Source organism: Typopeltis vanoorti, chromosome 12 (genome assembly GCF_054136105.1).
Source record: "Typopeltis vanoorti isolate ZY-2024b chromosome 12, IOZ_Tvanoo_1.0, whole genome shotgun sequence".
Taxonomy (NCBI): domain Eukaryota; kingdom Metazoa; phylum Arthropoda; class Arachnida; order Uropygi; family Thelyphonidae; genus Typopeltis; species Typopeltis vanoorti.
This window is the reverse complement of record NC_143560.1, coordinates 75,860,778-75,882,625: the sequence shown is the minus strand read 5'-3', so window position 1 is coordinate 75,882,625 and position 21,848 is coordinate 75,860,778. Positions and strand designations below refer to the sequence as shown.

Here is a 21,848-nt window from a genome sequence, read left to right as displayed (position 1 = left end):
TTTAATATTATTTTCTGAAAGTATGTACTTTTAAAAATCTGTTCCTAACTTTTTATCAAGAAATTCGAAAAATTCCCAAAGATATAGCCATTCAAATGGTGCACAGATCAGAATTGGAGCGCTCACTGCTCTCGCTTGTTAGTAAACGAATAACTGCGTAAGAACCTGCAACGGCACGTACTGGCACTTTGAATGTGAGAGAGGCCGATAATTAGATACATAACTACTTAACAATATTCATTAAAAATTACAAGAATATTTATAAAAAAATAACAATTTTACTTACACATGAGTTTCAGGGAATAAATATTTGTTTGTAGCAATTTCTGCTGTGTGTTCTGTTTTGGCAATCCCTTTGAATACTCCAACAGTAGTCGCCATCATGTGAGAATCCCATCTTCCTTGGTACCGATCTTTATAGTTTTTAAGTCTTGATGAAATCTTTCGCCTTGTTCATTGCTTACAGCACCTAAATTCTCGGAAAATCTATCAAGATGACTGTATAGAAAATGAAGCTTTATGCTCATGTTGCAACCTAGGCACCGGAAATTTTCAAGCATTGTTTCCACTAGATCTTTGTAATTGCACGCTTTTTTGTTTCAAAGAAAATTATTTGCAACCATCATAAATGAATTCCAGGCCTCTTTCTCAATTTGGTTCATAGAGTTGATGAAATTTGGGTCTCTCATTAAAGTTCTAATTTGCAGTCCATCAAATACACCAGCTTTAATTTTTTCATAACCAAGTCGTGAAAATTTTTCACATATGTATTGGAAACAGTCACATTGTAAATCTAAAGCTTTAACATTATTATTATTATTATTATTATTATTATTATTATTATTATTCAGGCCTCCAAGGAGTCAAAAGACTCATCAAGGGAGGTCCTTCCTAAGACATAAAGTCTGTCAAGACTCATCGAGGGGGGGGTCCCCCCCTGAGAAACACAAAGTTTATCATACCACTCTTTAAAGTCACTGACTGTTCTCGCTCCCACCACTCCATCAGGCAATGCATTCCACGGCTCAACCACCCTCCACACAAAGAAACCACTCCTTACCCTCTTACTCACAGTTTCCTTTCGTAACTTCCAGGGATGGCCTCTTGTCATCACTCCTTCCCGCCGATCAACCAAGCAAAAGAACTCCCCAGTGTCAACCCTGTAACCACCTCTCAACAGTTTAAAAGTCTCAATCATATCACCTCTCCTTCTTCTATCCACCAAACTCTGCAGTCCACATTCTCTCAGCCGATCCTCATAACTATCCTTGTACAGTCCTGAAACCATCTTTGTCATCCGTCTTTGTATCCTTTCCACAGTTAATTTATCCCCTTCAAATCCTGGGGACCAAATCTGAGAACAATAGTCCAAGTGTGGTCTGATCAGAGACTTATACAACGGAATGATAACCCTCTTATCTCTGCAGGTCAGCGTCCTTCTCATAATAGCAGCAATCCTCTGTGTTACCTTCACCACCTTTGCAATATGTCCCCTAAACTTCAGGTTTCTATCAATCATCAACCCCAGATCTCTTGTCTCCTCTACTTCCTCCAGTATAACTCCTCCCATAGAGTATGCAGCATCCCATCGATGTTTCCCAAACCTCAAGACCTTACATTTTGCTGCATTAAACTGACACCCCCATTCATTTGCCCATCTATCTAGCTTATTCAAATCCTCTTGCAGGGCTACCACATCTGCACTATTACTAATAATCCTTCTCAGCTTCACATCATCTGCAAACAACTGAATATCCCCTTGGAATCTGCTGGCAATGTCATTGATATAAAGGTTAAACAATATAGGTCCTAGTACTGAGCCCTGTGGGACCCCACTTGTAACCCTCTGCCTCCTGGAAACTGCTCCACCATACACAACTCTCTGATACCTATCAGACAGCCAATCCTGAATCCAGTTGACCAATCTGACATCCAGACCCATGTGCTGCAACTTAAATATCAGCTTATCATGTGGCACCCTGTCAAATGCCTTCGCCAAGTCTAAGAAAATTGCAGTATATTCCTTTCCCTCATCTAATGCTCTTGTAACTTTATTATAAAAGGCTAGCATATTGCTAAAACAAGAGCGTCCTTTCACAAATCCATGTTGATTCTCACAGATAACATTACCCTCATCTGCCCAATGCTGTACACGGTCCCTCACTACTTTCTCCAAGATCTTAACAACTACTGATGACACACAGACTGGCCTATAATTAGACACTTCCAGTCTGTTACCACCCTTATGCAATGGCACTATCTTACCTTCCTTCCATTCCCTGGGCACCTTTGCCAAAGCCAGGCTTTCATTGTAAAGCCACGTTAAAGGTATTGTCAATTCGCTAGCACATTCTCTCAAAACTCGTGGCGAAATACCATCCAGTCCCACAGCTTTACTGACATCCAGAGTACTCAGTATCTGAAACACACTCTCCTCCTGTACCTCCAGACCTCGTACCAGTCCTATCCCTCTAGCATTAAAACTGACTCCTCTAGGATGAAATACTCCAATAAAGTGTTCATTGAACAATTCCACTATGTCCTCCTCTGCATCAGTCACTCTATTCCCATTTTTATCCCACAATATCATTCTTCCACAGTCATTTCTCCTCCTACTGGCCACATAGCTAAAAAATTCCCTAGGATTTTCTTTGGATCTTAGGGCCAATCTCCTCTCATATTCCAGTTTCGCTTTCCTTACCACACGAGTCACTCTTCTGGCCTGTGTCTTATATTCTTCACCCATCCTCTCTTCACCTGTCTCCTTATATCTCTTCCATAGCCTCTTTTTCGCATGCAGTTCCTGTTTAATGTTGTTTGTCATCTACTTTACTCCAAATTGTGCCCTCTTCTTTACTCGTGGTATACAACTTACCATTGCTGATAACAAATATTCTTTCACAATTTCCCATGCACTGGTGATATCCCGGCCGTCCAATTCCTCCCTCCATGAAACTTCCCGAAGTTGACATCTAAGACTATTATAATCACCAGCCTTATAATTCCACATAAGTTCCCGTCTCTTTGATACTCCTGCATGTCTATTCATTTTCCATGTCAACACCATATGGTCACTCTCTCCAACTGGTGGGAGAGACGTCAACTCAGTTATTATCAACTCTTCTGATGCTATAACCAAATCCAAAATTTTTGAACCTCTTGTTCCCTCTGTTACATGTTGCCTAAGACAATTGTCCCTCAAGAATTCTAGAAATTCCATTCCCCTATTGTTACATGCATCTTCCTCTCTCCAATTTATACTACTGAAGTTAAAATCTCCCATAACAATCATTCTTCTTGCACTTGCCAAACTTAGCTGTCTAAACATCTCCTGGTCCCCATCCTCTGTGCTCCTGGGTCTGTAGCAACACCCCACTAAATATCCTGTCTTGCCTACCTCCACCTCACACCATACGCTCTCAAAATCATTTGTCTCACTTCCTTCCAAATTCTCCACTCTTAGAGGACATAGGTCATCACTTATCATAAGCAGCACCCCACCACCATGCTTTCCCCTCCTATCCTGCTTCATAAGACCTAGTTTGATGTGTAGAGGTGGAAAAATGATTTTTTCTCTGTCAATTAAAGGTTGATTTATAACATTCTGTTCTCCAACATTTAAGGATATTCTAAGAGGCCAATGTTTCTGACTCCAGTGTTGGTTTCTAGCTCGACTATCCCAGAAGCACAGAAAACTATGTCCGCTATGATGCATATAGCATTCATTTGTTTTAGGCAGTTGTCATCGCCTACTTTTCATCACCTAAATGTATTAGGTGATGAAAAGTGATGAAAAGAGGTTATCGGCCTCTCTCGCATTCAAAGCGCCAGTACGTGCCGTTGCAGGTTCTTACGCATTTATTCGTTTACTAACAAGCGAGAGTTGTGAGCGCTCCGATTCTGATCTGCGCACCGCTTTGAATAATAGGCTATATCTTTGGAAATGTTTCGAATTTCTTGATAAAAAGTTAGAAACAGATTTTTAAAAGTACATACTTTCAGAAAATAATATTAAAAAATCGATTTTTTTGATCCTCTAAATAGTACTGTCTCCTTAAAACTATCAAAAACTTACAAATTAGCAAAAAGAAAATGCCATAGAGGAAAAACCTGACGTGATAGAGAAAAATGGGTTTGATATTTGAAATCGGCGCACCCAAATTAGTAAAAAACAAGTGTCAGATCATAATCAGCAGAAAAAAATTTTTTTTTTGTTGGCCAGTGTAATCTAATCTCAGCACAAAGCATAAATCCTTTGTGCTTCTCACATAAATAGCGTGCATGAAGCATAGCTATCATTCATTTGACCTTTATGCTTTCCACATTTAAAATTATATTAATTGATAAATTAAAGCATTCAATTTTAATTAATTTTGCAATACAAAATTAATTGTATTGGACCAATTAAGATAAGTGCTAATGCACTCTTACAACTTTCATACATCAATAAAAATGCAATCATATGGCCAAATTAAATTGAATGTGATGGGTACAGTATTTTCAGGGAGGATAGAGAAGATAGAACAGGGGGGGGGGGGATTACTGTTGATGATAGTTGATGTGTTGCAGCCAAAGAAAGTAGTATATCAAGATGATAGACATGTGAATGAGAGTTCATTTGAGGCAGTCTGGTGTGAAATAGTGACCAATGCAACCAAATATACAGTTGGTTGCTGCTATAGGCCAGGGAGTACAAAGGGGGCGGGAGGAGATATTGAATTCATGCATCAGCAAATTAGTGCAATGAGTGCAGGTTTAGTGATTATTATGGGGATTTTAATTATTTTGATATCAATTGGAAGGAGGAAATATCACATGGCAAAAAGGAAATGGAGTTCATACATCTTCTGCAAGATAATTACTTGAAACAGCACATAACTGAAGGGACACGTGGTGTGAAAGTGTTGGACCTGGTCATTGGTTCAGAGGATATATGCATAAGTAAGGTGTCCTCATTACCTTCATTTGGTGAGAGTGATCATGTGGTATTGACTTGGGAGGTTGCAAAATCTGTGGATTTTTTGTTAAGAAGGGGTATATACAGAATTACAGGTTATTCAATTATAACAAGCTTCAGAGTGAGCTTGCAGCCATCCCATGGCAGAACATATTGCAGGAGAAAGATGTTAGCAGTGCATGGGATAAAATCAGCAGGTATCTGAGGAAAGCAATATCAGATTGTGTCCCCATGGTCAGGAAGACAAACAAGGTAGGCGTTAGATGGATGAGCAGTAGTGTCAAGCTTGATCTGCAAAAAAAAGAAAATGTTATGGAGAAAGGTGATCAGTACACCCATGAGCAATACAAGCTCAACCTAGGAAGGTCACCAGCATAGTAAGAAAAGCTAAATCAGATTATGAGAAGACCTTAGCCAAAGAGATCAAGAGTAATCCCAAAGAGTTCTTCTGCTGTGTGGCAAGTAAAAGGAAGAATGACTTCGGAAGGATAACTTTAGTGGGTGCAGATGGTATTGAGGTGACAAATTCAAATGTAAGAGTCGAGTTACTGAGTGATCACTTTTCAAAAGTCTATCACCCAAGTGAGGATATCTCTGTACCTGTAGCAATAACTAATGTGAGAATTGAAGTTAAGAAATCAGAGGTATTTAATATATTTGAAAATTTAAATGCAAACACTATTGTAGGTTTAGATGGAATATCAGCTCAGGTGTTGCGTGAATGTGCAAAGGAATTGTCAACGCCTCTTACTTGGTTATTTAACTTAAGTTTGAACTCTGGTATGGTTCTCTAGGGAATGGAAGGAAGGCAAAGTAGTTCCTTTGCATAAAGGTGGCTCTAAAACTGCAGTAGTTAATTACAGACCAATCGCCATCTCGGGAGTGGTGGTAAAAGTATTGGAAAAGTTGGTTAAAGACAAAATTCAAGAATGGGTGGATCAGGATATGATATTCTATAGGAGTCAACATGGTTTTGTTAAAGGTAGATCCTGCCTTAGCAATCTACTAACTTTTTATAATAGAATGACATCTGAGTTGGACAAAGGAAATGGCTACTCAGTGGTATTACTGAATTTTGCTAAGGCTTTTGACAGGATATCTCCCATGGAACGCTGTTACGCAAATTGGAGCAGATGGTAATGGATACTAAACTGGTGATGTAGATAGGAAAATGGCTCAGGGAGAGATATCAGAAGGTGGTGTATGGAGGAGCAGAGTCCAGGATGAGGCAGGTGACCAGTGGTGTGCCTCAGGGCTGTGGGCCATTGTTGTTTAATTTGCACATAAATGATATAGGAAATGGCTTGAGAGGAGATATTCACTTATTTACTGATGATGCAAAGTTGGGTAGTGCAATAAAAAAATCAAGCTGATGTTGAGAATTTGCAGGATGATTTAAATAAGCTGGCAAAATGGGCAAAGGGTAATGGATGTCAGTTCAACGTGGAAAAGTGTAAGGCTATGCATTTTGGGATTAAAAGATTACCGGCTGTGTACTACATCGATGGAATGGTAATCCAAGAGATTGATGAGGCTAGGGACTTAGGGGTAGTGTTGGTGGATAGGGAGATGAAGTTCAGGGGACACATTGCTAAGGTGTCCAATATTACACATTGGGTTACTTGGTTATTGAGGAACACACTAACATCCAGAGATAAAGAGAATTATTTTTCTCTTTTATAAAGCGTTGATACTTCCACATTTAGATTACTGTTCACCTGGATTCCTTGGAGATGAGGAGGTTGTGGAGAGGATTCAGAGGAGAGCGACTAGGTTGGTGAGTGATGTAAAAAATGCTCCCTACATTGATAGATTAATAGATTGTGGATTGCAGAGGTTATTATTATTATTCAGGCCTCCATGGAGTCAAAAGACTCATCATGGGAGGTCCTTCCTAAGAAACACAAAGTCTATCATACTACTCCTTAAACTCATTGACTGTTCTCGCTCTCACCACTCCATCAGACAATGCATTCCACCTTTCAACCACCCTCCATGCAAAGAAACCACTCCTCACCCTCTTGCTCACAGTTTCCTTTTGTAACTTCCAGGGATGGCCTCTTGTCATCACTCCTTCCCGCTGTTCAACCAAGCGAAAGAAATCCCCAGTGTCAACCCTGTAACCACCTCTCAACAGTTTAAAAGTCTCAATCATATCACCTCTCCTTCTTCTATCGACCAAACTCTGCAGTCTACATTCCCTCAGCCGATCCTCATAACCAAAATTGTGCAGTCCTGAAACCATCTTTGTCATCCGTCTTTGTATCCTTTCCACAGTTAATTTATCCCCCTTCAAATCCTGGGGACCAAATCTGAGAACAATAGTCTAAGTGTGCTCTGATCAGAGACTTATACAATGGAATGATAACCCTTTTATCTCTGCAGGTCAATGTTCTTCTCATAATTGCAGCAATCCTCTGTGTTAACTTCACCACCTTTGCAATATGTTCCCTAAATTTCAGGTTTCTATCAATCATCAACCCCAGATCTCTTGTCTCCTCTACTTCCTCCAGTATAACTCCTCCCATAGAGTATGCAGCATCCCATCGATGTTTCCCAAACCTCAAGACCTTACATTTTGCTGCATTAAACTGACACCCCCATTCATTTGCCCATCTATCTAGCTTATTCAAATCCTCTTGCAGGGCTACCACATCTGCACTATTACTAATAATCCTTCTCAGCTTCACATCATCTGCAAACAACTGAATATCCCCTTGGAATCTGCTGGCAATGTCATTGATATAAAGGTTAAACAATATAGGTCCTAGTACTGAGCCCTGTGGGACCCCACTTGTAACCCTCTGCCTCCTTAAAACTGCTCCACCATACACAACTCTCTGATACGTATCAGCCAGCCAATCCTGAATCCAGTTGACCAATCTGACATCCAGACCCATGTGCTGCAACTTAAATATCAGCTTATCATGTGGCACCCTGTCAAATGCCTTCGCTAAGTCTAAGAAAATTGCAGTATATGCCTTTCCCCTCATCTAATGTTCTTGTAACTTTATTATAAAAGGCTAGCATATTGCTAAGTTTGATTGATAGTTGGAGAAGAGGGGATATGATAGAGACATTTAAATTACTAAAAGGTTTTTATAAGATCGATGCAGGGGAAATGTTTCAGCTGTGTGATAGTGATGGAAGAACAAGAGGTCATCCCTGGAAATTAAAGAAAAGTGTTGTTAACAAGGGTGTGAGAATGAGGTTTTTTGCTTGGAAGGTGGTGAATGAGTAGAATTCATTGCCAAACTCAGTTGTGAGTTTTTCATCTGTAAATGAATTCAAGAAGACATATGATAGATATTGTTTTGCTAGTTTGGGTCTCCTGCGATGAGTCTACTGACTCCATGGAGATACCCATAATAATAATAATTAAATTGACGTGAATTTGTAGTGCAGGTTGCATAAGTCACACGACAGCACATTAATTTTTTTTATGGAAATTTAAATACAAGTTTCCCATGAACTCAATTAACATCTGAGCATTTTCTTTCTTTCCATTATTTTCAAAGTTAAAAATCTTTCTTAATTTTAAGTGACTGTAACAGTAATATGCATTTGTCTGAAATGGTAGTTACCTTAATACTGTACATTAATTTGTGTCCCTAAAAAAACATGTGGTATGGAATATATATGGAATCTCCCTGGAAAACGAACCCAACTTTTACATGGTCACCTGTTACCAGGGATGGGATTTTGCATATTACTGTTACAGTCACTTACAGTTAAGAAATATTTTTAACTTTGGAAATAATGGAAAGGAAGAAAGAAAATGCTCAGATGTTAATCCACTTCATGGGAAACTTGTATTTAAATTTCCATAAAAAAATTAAACTTGTGAGTTTGTGTATCAGTGGTGTCACATGCCCATTTAGGTTGGATGTGCTGTTGTGTGGCTTATGCAACCTGCACTATAAATTCAAGTCAATTAAATTGAAGTGAATCACCACTCTGATTACTGCAGGACTGAAATTCTCTTGCCATGTTTGGTGTCCATAGTAAAGGCTCTGGTTTCTATCCTCCTATTCTTATTATATGCAATGCAAGCAACACCCTTCAAGGAAATACCAAACATACTCTAGGAATAATGGTTCTTCAGGCAAGTGACTTCTGCTGCGACTTACTCTCTCAGATCATGCCTGGAAGAAGTCCATGTAATGTATAAAGGGTGAGGCTGTGTGTAAACAGGAGCTTGGATGCTTTGCCATCTACATTGCACATCCCTAGTCTTTAACTCTTTTCTACCATTAACCAAAATTTGCAGTCATAAATGAATAAAGTAACACTGCTGATTAGAAAAAAAATTTCCACATAAAAGCATAAAGAAACTTGCTATCTTACTATTAATTGCAGTCTGCTAACATAATTTTTCAACATCATTATTGCATGCTTTATCATCAGTCAAATTCTTTTCCTCACTGTCACTTTCACATACTTTCTGAACATTCTCGCAATCTTTCTCAAATACCATTTCAGTTAAGATGCCACGTTCCATACTCATATTTACAGATGCTTCATGATCCATCATAATATCGCATTTCCTATATACCTAAACTCATTCCTTTTCTCTTATTCAGCCTCTCCACATGCCGTGAATGTAGTGTGTATGCATGGGTAAATGTATGTATGTCACAGACATACATACTACATTCATGGCACCTTACCATTTTTGAAAAATCCATGCCATTCACTTTACTTGTCTTTCGCATCGATCTACCTTTCACCCCCATATCAGAGCACTAACAAGAAATAATGAATTTAAAGTAATACCACCTTAGAAATTTAACCAAACACTGTGTTCCATAATCTAATATCTCACTGTAACTCACTCACTCAATCACTATCTCACTCAATCTACAAATTAGACATATCAATATACATTAAATATAAAATTTACTTATCTTTTCGCATCCTGCATGATGACCGATGTAGCACTGCCACCTAGTGGCCAAAAATATATAATTTTTTTTGTGGCTCCTATCTATGAAAGTTAGGAACCTATATATATATATATATATATATATATATATATATATTATATTAATACTGTGAGCAACCTAAGGGTTTTTTCTATTTTTATTAATTTTATATATATATTTTGTTCATTTTTATGGACAAGTTTTCTTCTTCAGCATTATACTTTTGAGCATAAGTCATTGCTGTGAGCCTTGATGACAATATGGTTGGTTATTCAGAATTAATACAGAGATGGTTGAGCCATTGAGATTTGTGTTATGTCTACTTTTTTTGTCCCCCCCCCCTCATCAGGTTGTCTGTTTTGCTGGATCAAAATCATTGCCATCTTTGTGCAACTACATAATTCTATTTCAGTTAAAAGTTCTTCACATCCTTGATGTTGAATCCAATTCAACTAGAAATTGCATTCAAGAAGTTGGGTATATGCCATTCTTCATGACTGCAGGGATATGATTATGATTGACTATGTCTAGCACATACCTTCTGATGCAGAAGCCAGACTTCCTAGTCTTAAGAAATGGAATGCATTCTTTGTATTCTGTCTTGCAGAATTTTTGGATAATTCTTTTTAATAGAAGAATGCCTAAACGTTAAATGGAAGCAAATTTCATTCTAAGAGATTATTTTGAAAACATCCAGGAAAGCTCTTTTAAATAGACTAAAATTCAACAGAAATTACTGCATACTGCTGCTTGGAGATTTTGGAACACTGCATTGGTTAATTATCATCATTTTCCAAAAGTAATTGATAAGTGTTTAAAGTTTTTTCACTTGGTTATACTATAAATTAAAGATGCCATGCTATTCTTGGTTTAATCCTTTATCCGTAAGGAAACAAAGTTTGTGCATGAAGTATCTTCACGACAGGGTTACTGAATTTGCATCAATTGTCTTGGTGTCCCATAATGCAAAGCACTCCCCTCCCCTTGTTTGGATGTGTATATGCATTATGGGAAAGGCCAATACCCAGACTGGTTTTAATCTTTATTAAGGTCTCATCAATGGGAGTCCAACCCAGAAGAGATATCAAGGTTGAAGAATGCAGAAGTAGTGTAAAAGTGTATCACCTTATTGTTAAATTCAATTTTATTATAATTGATAAGTATTTTATAATTATAATTTCTACAAGTTTGTTACTGATGTGCTAAATATAAATACACAGATTATTTGTATTTGACTTGATTTGCTTTGCTTTTGTAATTTTAAATGTAGCATTTGTCTTTATCTCAGTGCTCTGTCTGCTCTGAAGATATTGTCTAATACCACGGTGAAATATAAGGAAAATTGCCAATAAACTGTAGTTTGTATGTTTTTTGTTATATAAATCATATTTCATTATTTAATACTTCATATAATTCTCTTGACAAACAAATGAGTTGGTGAGGGAATGATGTAGATTATATACAGTGGGGAAAGAACAAGTAGTCATCCACGGTAGTTAGGAATGGGGTCAACAAGGAATCAGATTTTTCATAGAAATCAGTGAGTGGGGGAAGTGCATTACCAAAGAGTGATGAGTGAACTTGAGGATAAATGAATTTAAGGAGAGATGTTAGGCATTATACTCACTTACTGTAACTACTGAAAAGTCCTCATAACCTTAACGCTGTATATAATAAATTTTCTATAACAATCTATTCTTTTGGTCACTAAATTCACTATGGCGGGAGAAAATTGACACAGTGTGCCTCACATAATGAATCTTAAGATGCTGTGGGGATCTATAAGTAAGGGTAATAATAATTTGTCTGATTTTCATTATCTTTATGATGAATAACATCACTAGCAATCAGTCATTTTCCTACTGTTTATTATTTTTTATTTTATTTTATTGCTATACTTAATGATTTGGTACGTTTCAGATATATGTCCCTATTGGCCATTTTGCTGCCATCCCAGTCCATATGCTCAGTCCGAGCTCTACAATAAGCCCTCCAGAAGAAGAAGAAAGACCATTCAGCAACTATCTACAAAGATTTACTGACAGATTCTCTTTCTCAAGGTTAGATTTCTAACACTGAAAACAAGTTTGATATATTATAGTCAATTGTTATCTGGCTGCCAGAACATTTCAGAATCTCTGGAATCTGATAGTGTTATCCTCAAATACTATAAATAGTTTATCACAGAAATTACTTTGCGAATAAGAATTAAAATAAATAATTTACCTAGAGAGAGAGAGATAAATGCATTTTATCCTTATGCTATTTCATAATTTCTTTGAGTTCCTTGAACTGATTGTAATGTGTTATTTAGTTGCACTACCTAGTTTTAGATGGAGCTGGGTTAATACACACCTAACCCAGTTCCATCTATTAAATGCATTTTGTGAGTTAATGCCCTTCTAAACCAGTTTGCCTCTACTCCAGGAGGAAAACCTATTTTCTTGAAGAAAAAATCCTTTTATCTCTGTATGATATGAGACTAATTCACCTTCAGTTGGAAAAGACATTATTATTATTACATAACACCTTCTAAAATCCAAAGACTCGTCACAGGAGACTGTTCCACGCTACACAACATGAGCTACTGTTGGCTACATAAATGTTTTTCACATCATCATCACAAGATTTGAACCCAGATCATTTTGTATAAGAAAACATATGTTTGTCCTTTAATTTGTGCTTTTTTTACTTAAAATTAATGACCTAAATAAAGCTTAACAAGAACCTTAAGTTGGTCACTTCCCAGATGAGTCTTTGACTCCATGGGGGTCTTGGGTAATAATAACAATAATAAAAACTGAAAATCATAAAAATGCTGAAGATTGTATAGTTATTCTTATGCTTATTATTCTATTGATACAACAGACTGATATTAATTTATCTGCCTACATGACTAACTTCTAGAATCATGCAGACAATGATAATGGGTAGCAAAGCATTAATGATCAGTAGCTGGATACATTAGACTTTTAAATTTCTATGCTATTATTGCTATATGCAGTTTTAATTAAATTTTTTTTTTTAATTTTTATGTTGAGCCAGTGCTTAATGTATTATTTTCTTAGTTTGTTTAATGTTTAATTAAAGAAATCAAAACTTCTGTTTGATTAGTTTTTGAAGAGCCTCAAATGAATATAAATGTTGCTTTTGAATCAGTAGCAACAAACATTGAGCAATGTGTCTCATATTATTATTATTATTCAGGCCTCCATGGAGTCAAAAGACTCATCGAGGGGAGGTCCCTCTCCTAAGAAACACAAAGTCTATCATACCACTCCTTGAACTCATTGACCTGTCTCGCTCTCACCACTCCATCAGGCAATGCATTCCATGGTTCAAACACTCTCCATGCAAGGAAACTACTCCTCACCCTCTTGCTCACAGTTTCCTTTTGTAACTTCCAGGGATGGCCTCTTGTAATTACTCCTTCCTGCTGTTCAACTAAGCAAAAGAACTACCCAGTGTCAACCCTGTAACCACCTCCCAACAGTTTAAAAATCTCAATCATACACCTCTATTTTTTTTATCCATCCAAATTCCACATTCCCTCAGCCGATCCTCATAATTATCATTGTACAGTCCTGAAACCATCTTTGTTATCCGCCTTTGTACCCTTTCCACGGTTAATTTATCCCCTTCAAATCCTGGGGACTGAAATATCTTGAGATGAAATTATTGGATTCTAAATGGCTTCCTTTGTTTTATATTTATTTAGAAGTTAAGTTAATAATGTACAATGCAGCAGAGCAAAAATACATGAATATTAATTCAATTGAAAGTTTATTTTTCACTTGGTTAGAGTATAATAAATTTAGTTTAATCCTTTATCCAAGTGTGAGCAAACAAAGTTTGCGCCTGAAAGTATCTTCAGGACTGGGGTAAGGTGGTACAACCAGGGCAACTCGTTGCAAAGGTGGAGCAAGCTACCAACACTCCTGTCTCAGTATCTCCTATAATGCAAAACACATCTCCTTTTGGATATGTCTAATGTTATGCATTAAGGGAAGGGCCACTACCCAGACTAGTTTCGACCTTTATTGAGGTCTCTTCAGTGGGAGCCAGGCCCAAGCTGAGATACCAGGCAGAAGCATTCACAGGTCATCCCTACCTATTGGAGTTGCCAAACGGTGTGCCACCCTTTTTTAATAAGTTACTCTGGATTTAGAGAAAGATGTTGAAAGTTTATTTTTCACTTGGTTAGAGTATAATAAATTTAGTTTAATCCTTTATCCAAGTGTGAGCAAACAAAGTTTGTGCCTGAAAGTATCTTCAGGACTGGGGTAAGGTGGTACAACACCAGGCCACTCCTTGCAAAGGTGGAGCAAGCTACCAACACTCCTATCTCAGTATCTCTCATAATGCAAAACACATCTCCTTGCAGATATGTCTAATGTTATGCATTAAGGGAAGGGCCACAACCCAGACTAGTTTCCACCTTTATTGAGGTCTCTTCAGTGGGAGCCAGGCCCAAGTGGAGATACAAGGCAGAAGCATTAGCAAGGTCATCTCTAATGCTTCTGCCTGGTATCTCCACTTGGGCCTGGCTCCCACTGTGAAGAGACCTCAATAAAGGTCGAAACTAGTCTGGGTAGTGGCCCTTCCCTTAATGCATAACATTATACATATCTGCAAGGAGATGTGTTTTGCATTATGGGAGATATTGGGTTTAGTGTTGGTAGTTTGCTCCACCTTTGCAAGAGTTGCCCGGTGTTGTACCACTTTACACCAGTCCTGAAGATACTTTCAGGCGCAAACTTTGTTTGCACACACACTTGAATAAAGGATTAAACTAAATTTATTATATTATGAGGTCAAGGTTGGATTGTTTATTAGTGTTTTTAAGTGTATAGAATTTTTAATATATGAGGGAGAGCTGCTTGTGAGGGGGTGGGGTTGGATAAATGGTGGACCAGTTATTAGGTGGGGCAGTTTGTGCTATCTACTATTGGATTAAGTGGTGGGTATTATTTTAGGGACCCATATACCCGAGATGGTTTAACATGATAAGGTTTAAGTTTTTTGTTAATTTCTTTGGGTCTAGATGTAACTTTAAAATAATTTATACATTTTTTTCTTTTGGGATTTTGTAAGATCCCAATCTGTAATTATTTAGTAGCAGAGTCCTCAAGGAGATGGCCCATTTCACATTTTTCATTTGTAATCTGCTTGATCCATAAAAAAAGTTGTGTTTCCCTTTTCTGCTTTTCTTACAATAATTTGTTTGTTCTTATATAACTTTTAACTGCTAATATATTCTTAGCTAGAATTTTATTCTTGGAAGTGTTTGGACTTCATCAGATTACTAGCTACATCAAAACAAATGTTATTAGCCACTGTGGGTGCAAGACCATAGATATTATCTATTGTTGCAGCCACTCTCAGATGATGCAGTCAATTCACTTAGTTGCGGACATAATTTCACCATTCATGCCTAAAAGATGTACCAATTTTGGAAATAATGATCAGTGTGAAAGGATCTTGCACCCCACAGTGGCTAATCACATTTGTTTGGATGTGGCTAGTATTCTGATGAAATCCAAACCTCTTAAGAATAATATTCCACCTAAGGAAATATCAGTACATAAAAAGTTGTATAAGAACAAATTATTAGAACAAAAACAGACAAAAAAAAATTCAAGGACTCTGCAACTTATCAGATTATAGATCAGGATCCTACAAAATCCCAAAAGGAAAAAGTGTATTAATTATTAAAAGAAAAGTTATATCTAGACCCAAAGAGATTACCAAAAAAGCTTAAACCAAATCATATCAAACCACCTTGGATATATGGGTCTCAAAAAATAAAACCCACCCCTTCATCCAATAGTTACTAATAAATAAAAAAAAAATCTACCCTTGACAAATATCCTGGTCAGTTTTAATATTTCTTTGCCATTCATTAATGTACCTTGTCTTTGACCTCCTTAACCCAAAATATTTCCTTGACATAATTGAACTATTCAGATTATTTCTTATGAAAAGAAAAATATACAAACAGCTGGATGAGTCTGCAATGGATTCTGAACATCCTCACCCTCCAGCTAACTTCTATATGGAACATTTTGAAAACCAAGTACTCAACACAGCTACTCTTAAACCAGTAGTTTGGCTGTGCATTGTTAATGATGTGTTTGTTATTTGGCCTCATGGTCCAGATATGCTGGCTACATTTTTAGTATATCGTAATAGCCAACACCCTAAAATAACTTCACCATAGAAAAAGATAGCAACAATAGTCTCCCCTTTCTAGATTCACTAGTGACATGACTTCCTAATGGCTCATTATCTTTTTCCATTTATCACACCACAACCACCCTCCCCAATAGTATGGCATCCTCAAAACACTTACTCACCTAGCCAGGGGATACTGCTGGGCCCACAGGGTTTAGGAGAAAGTATTTTTGCTATTAACTAATTTTGGGAATACTTGAGCTGAATTCTGTGTGCCTACACATCTATGGTGTACCAGTGAAGTTTACCGAAGAGCAGCAATTTTATTGGAAACCCTTGCAATTTCCCACTGAATTAATCGTAGATTAACGTGCGGTGAAAGATCAATCGACATCACCTAGCCAGGACTATTTATTCAAATGACACAACCCTTGAAACTGAGTTCAGGGGCCTTCATCACACCTTTTTTGCCAATGGCTATAGCCTGTATAAAATAAATAAAATACTGCATACATCCCTCCTGCAACCAATACACGGAATCACAGGAAACCCATTCCCATCCCATATATTAAAGATACATCAGAAAAAAATAGCCAGAGTTCTCTGCAAATATGATCTGTATACCACTTTCATCCATTCTCCTAAAGATTATAACTTCATCCTATTTCACATCCTAGAGTGTATAAAGTTCCTTTTGCCTGCAGTTTAGTCTACTTTACAACAGACTATTAACATCCTTAATGCTTTAGAACAGAATCAGTTAACATCTGCCTTGATGAATACAAAAATTACATTCAAATCATATGTATGGCAAGTCAGGTTTGGTAGACCATGTTCTGGATACTCCATCACATAGGATTCAGGGGCACGCCGGCCATATGTGCAATGTGTGCAACGCACACAGGTGCCAAAGAGGAGGAAATACTTTAAAAAAAATTTTTTTTAAGTGACTTTTTTATTGGATGGGGGGATAGGGGTGCCAACTAAAGTTTTGCACACAGGCGCCAGACACTACTGCCGTGCGACTGGGTATAAGGGTGACAACTAAAGTTCTGCACACAGGCGCCGGACACTACTGGCATGCCCCTGATAGGATTAGAAGGAAGAAAATATCGATACTACATAGAAGCCGTTATAGGTCTGAGAGACTATTTTTAGAATCAGCATCAGCTATGAAGCACTCTCCCAACTACAAGTATGGGTGCATTAATTTGCCAAAGATCTGTGGAACCATCATATATTGAGACCTGATAGTCTAGCTTCTTTAAATTAACTTATGGTTGTCTGGTCCATAAGATAACCATAAGTGAAAGAAGACACGCCTTGGACTATGTTGTATGCAGATGACATCGTGCTGTGTACAGGATCAAGAGAAGAAGTGGCAGCCAAACTGGAAAGTTGGAGGAAAGTACTGGAAGAGAGAGAGGTATGAGACTGAGCAGAAGTAAGACTGAGTATATGTGTTGAAAAGTGGATGGCAGCCAGGAGACAGATCTGGGACTTACAGGAAATGTCATCAGGAAGGTCAGTGACTTTAGATACTTAGGTTCAACAATGAAAGAGGATGGTGAGGCTGAGAAGGAAGTGGGATGCAGGATGGAGGAACTGGAGAGAGAGAGAGAGATGGCTGGAGTGCTATGTGATAAGAGGGTGCCGATCAATCTAAAAGGCAAAATTTACAGGACAGTAGTGAGACCAGCTATGACGTATGCTTCGGAAACTGTGGCCCTGAGGAAAAATAACATCAGCAGGATGGAGGTAGCAGAGATGAGAATGCTTAGGTGGATGTGCGGTGTGACCAGAAAGGATCATCTGAGAAATGATTATGTAAGGGGAACGGTGAAAGTTACGAACTTCGGAGCAAAGATACAGGAGGCAAGGTTGAGATGGTTTGGTCATGTGATGAGGAGGGAGGAAGAGTATGTGGGAAGAAAGGTCATGCAGATGGATGTGCAGGGGAAGAGGAAGCATGGACAGCCAAAGAAGAGATGGAGGGAGATGGTGGAGGAGGACTTGAGGATGAAGAACTTGGATGTGGCTACAGCCCAAGACAGGAAGTTGTGAAGTAGACTCACCACAAATAGCGACCATACTTAAGTGGGAAAAGCTGCAGAAGAAGAAGTTGTCTGGTCCATAGAGGATGCCATGTAGGTACATAAGTTCAGTTTCAGATACAGTTTGAATCGTTTTTCATATTTATTTAGTTGTCCTATGTGTTTGTCACTGTTAGAATTGTGCTCGGAAGATCCTTGATAGAAAACGAACAAAATATAAGAAAGTTTAGTAAATGTATTTTTTCCTCTTTTTGTATAGTTTTATACCATGAAGCTCTATATTAAAAATATACTGCACCTATACCTTTTCATGCATATTCTATGGACACTTAAGTAGAACCAGTATCCATCATGCCCTCATTTCTGCTACAGCAACTGCTAGGCATCGTTTTACAGTTGAACTGCTGACTTACTTAATCTGCAACTTCCATTCATCTTTCATTCCATCTGCCTCAATTCTGTAGAATATCCCTCCCCATGAAGCATTCTTCCAAGACTACAACTTCAAGCTCTTCAAGAAGAATAACAAAGATTATTTTGTTCTTGATCTCAGTCCCCCCCCCCCACAGCTTTTATATGCCTACTATACCTTGCCTGCAGCCTATGTGTGGAAGTGATTCATTTAAAAAAATAAAGCCTTCTTCACTCTTTTTCCCCCCTAACACTTCCCAGAAGCTTATGAATCTCCGAGGAGGATTACTAATTCTGGTTCAACATTTAATCCCTTATATTGTTCCCATTGTTTTCGTCAATAACATCTTTAAATTGAAATTGTGGTGGAGGAGCTGTCTGATGCTAGATTTATTTTATCATTAAATAGGTATTAAATCTCAAAAAAAAAAAAAAAAATGAAGACAAAGCCATGCTAGCATTAGAAGAGTTACTTAGATTAAGTAAAGCTTTGTTTAAATTTAATATTTATTATTAAATCTTTTGTAGAATCAAAATTCGTATTATTTTATTTTAGCTCACTGAATGGAACTAAAATTGCCACACGGAGACCCAAATTGTCACCACCAGATATTGTGCCACCAAAATCCTATAAAACAGGAATCCAACACTCTAAATCCATCCATATTATTTGTAGAGAAGATTCAGGCAAGGTGAGATGGGCACCTTTCCGTAAACCACAGTTAATGAAATGGAAGACAATTAGTGAAGATAGAGAGATGTCACATGATGGCCTGCCAATGAACGTGTGTCGAGAATGCAAGAGGATGGTGCAGCACATCATCTTTGCAAACAAGAGTTTAGAACTCCATTAAATTATTTGTAATATTTGTAAATAGTGTGGTTAACTGAACATTCAAATTCAGTCTTGCACCCATGACTAATGAACTTCCGTTTTCATGCATTTGTTTGGCAGCTGTATATTAAGTGTTATTTTGCTACCAGTTCAGAGTGAATTACTGAGTAAGTATTTGTTCACTGTAAATGGTAAGTTGCCAACTACTATGAATATGAAATATGCAGGTACCATCTACAAGGGACCTATGTAATAATTTTTCATAATTTATATCGTAAGTAATTCATACTATCAAAAATATTTTAATTAAATGTTATACAAATGATTTTTAATCAAGAATTGCCTTGTAATACAAATATTTATTCTCAGTATTTCACTGTATTGAACAACAAACAAGAGCATGTCTTATAATAATCCTTGTATAGAAAACATTATCTGACAAGAAAGAGTAAACAAAAATATAGATTGCTTAAAAAAATGTGTTTTTTGATAATTATAATATAAACATTGAATTTTAATCAAGTTTCCTTCTGCAAAGTTAAATTCAAGTGGATTAAAGTAAAGAATTTTACCTTCTCTGTTGAGTGATATGTCTAATTTTTATCTAAAATGTTAGAGATAATTTGTATATATATTTGTTAGTGGTCTAAGCAAATCTGAAATGGCAGTGAAGCTTTGAAATAGTTTTAAAATAGGTTTTCAAAAATTTTAAACCTCTCAAAATGAATACTTTGGAAATCGGTTGACTACTCCTTATTTTACCAAATATCATAAAGAAAAGCTTTCCACCAACAAAATATTTTTATGAAATTAATTTCTTGCACTTATGTGTAAGGTGAATTATAATAATCAATCAAATCAGCTGACAATCTGCTTAGAGATAAATGTTAATTTATTCATCATTATTTTTCTTGTTTAGTCATTAATACAAAGCATTGCTGCCTGCAATTTTGAAATTTAAAATTCAATACAAAATCAGATTGACTGCTTAGAAATTAACTTGTACATAATGAAACTGAAAATTCATTTGTTATAGCACCATAAAAAAAAAAAAGATTTGCTATTCCACATTTGAATAAAGTAATACAGGTGGACTTGATTTTTTTTGTGTTATTCTAGTTTTCCTTAGATTTTCATATTATCGTTATTTTATTTTATTTTTTTTTGCCATTTGAATTTTTTTTATTGTATTTATATTTATTCCTTGTTGCAGAAGTGATAAGTACTTGATATTCTTATGTATATCTAGTACAATATTCATAAGAATATCATCACTTTTTAAAGTAATTATAAATCATTTCTTATATTTTGAACATGCCAGAGCATTTAAATTATATTAGAACAAAAATATGACATTAACTACAGTGTGCCCCAAAAGATTGTAATGCACTATGGTTTGGATAAACCATCTGTGGTGTAAACTGTCCAGAGTATTTTATAATGGTGGTCTTTCTCTTTGTATGACTAATATTATCCTTACTCCAGTGGATTTTATTTCAGTTTACAGAGATTTCGTCCATGAAAGCAAAAAAAAAAAAAAAAAATTTCAGTCCAGTGTTTCAGTCCATCTATTTCAGAAATTCCATTCAAGAAACTGCCACCACAGTGAAATATATTATCACAGCTTGTATGTCCCAGTTCAAAGTGTATCCATAATTTTGGCACACACTGTACATATATTGTATATTGTATAAATTGTATGATCGTAACTTAAGATTGTGCTGTAAAATTTTACACTAAAAAAAAAATCACTGAAACTTGTAAGTAAATTCTGTAAAGCATTTCTGTATATTTGTATATTACAAAAAGAAAAAAAGAAGTATGCACCAAAAATTGGCACTTTTTCATCATACCATTTTTGCCAAAATTTCTAATCATGCTTTGTAACCTCTGTCAAATAAATCTGTGATATTGTTAATTTTAAATCATGTTAATAAGACATTTGTTAAACAGAATTTATACAAACAACTTAAACAGATGGAAAAGAAATTAAACTTTGATGTTCATAGGTAAGTAACCGTTATACGAGAATGAGCATCAAACCACCTAATTTTTGCAGAACTTCTCAATGTATATAAGAAAAACATTTTGTGTCAAATTTTTTTGCTATAAGCATTTTCACAGTAGGAAAAGTTATAAATGCTTGCATTTACTGAGTTTTCATCTTCAGTTCACAAAAGCTAAATTATTCCTAATGGCAAGTACAAAACTAATTGTGTCATGTTTGTTTGTTGTCCACGCTAATAGTTCTAGCAGCTACTGAAATGACTGTATATTTAGGCATTGCTTAGTGCTGCAGTGTTTGATATGAATCTCTTACAGAATATTGTTCTTTATCCAACTGTTAGTCTTACTCCACTGAATTGTTTGCCCATTTAATATGCACCAGCCTTGAATTTTGTTATTGTAAATATGGTGTTGATGTAAATAGACTGGTAAATCCTTCCTTGTACAAACCAAAACATTTCTCCTGTAAGAATAATGTAATAAAA

The 21,848-nt window shown here is 36.5% G+C and overlaps 1 protein-coding gene across 1 annotated transcript in view; it reads left to right on the top strand.

Moving 5' to 3' along the window:
• The window catches only part of LOC150100898 (protein spire homolog 2-like), a 201,317-nt gene extending 179,469 nt beyond the window's left edge, over positions 1–21,848 (top strand). The window contains exons 14-15 of the mRNA XM_090401284.1: positions 11,803–11,942; positions 19,078–21,848. Coding sequence (XP_090257410.1) covers positions 11,803–11,942; positions 19,078–19,375 — 438 coding nt within the window. The 3' untranslated portion in view covers positions 19,376–21,848. The remainder of the gene's footprint in view (positions 1–11,802; positions 11,943–19,077) is intronic.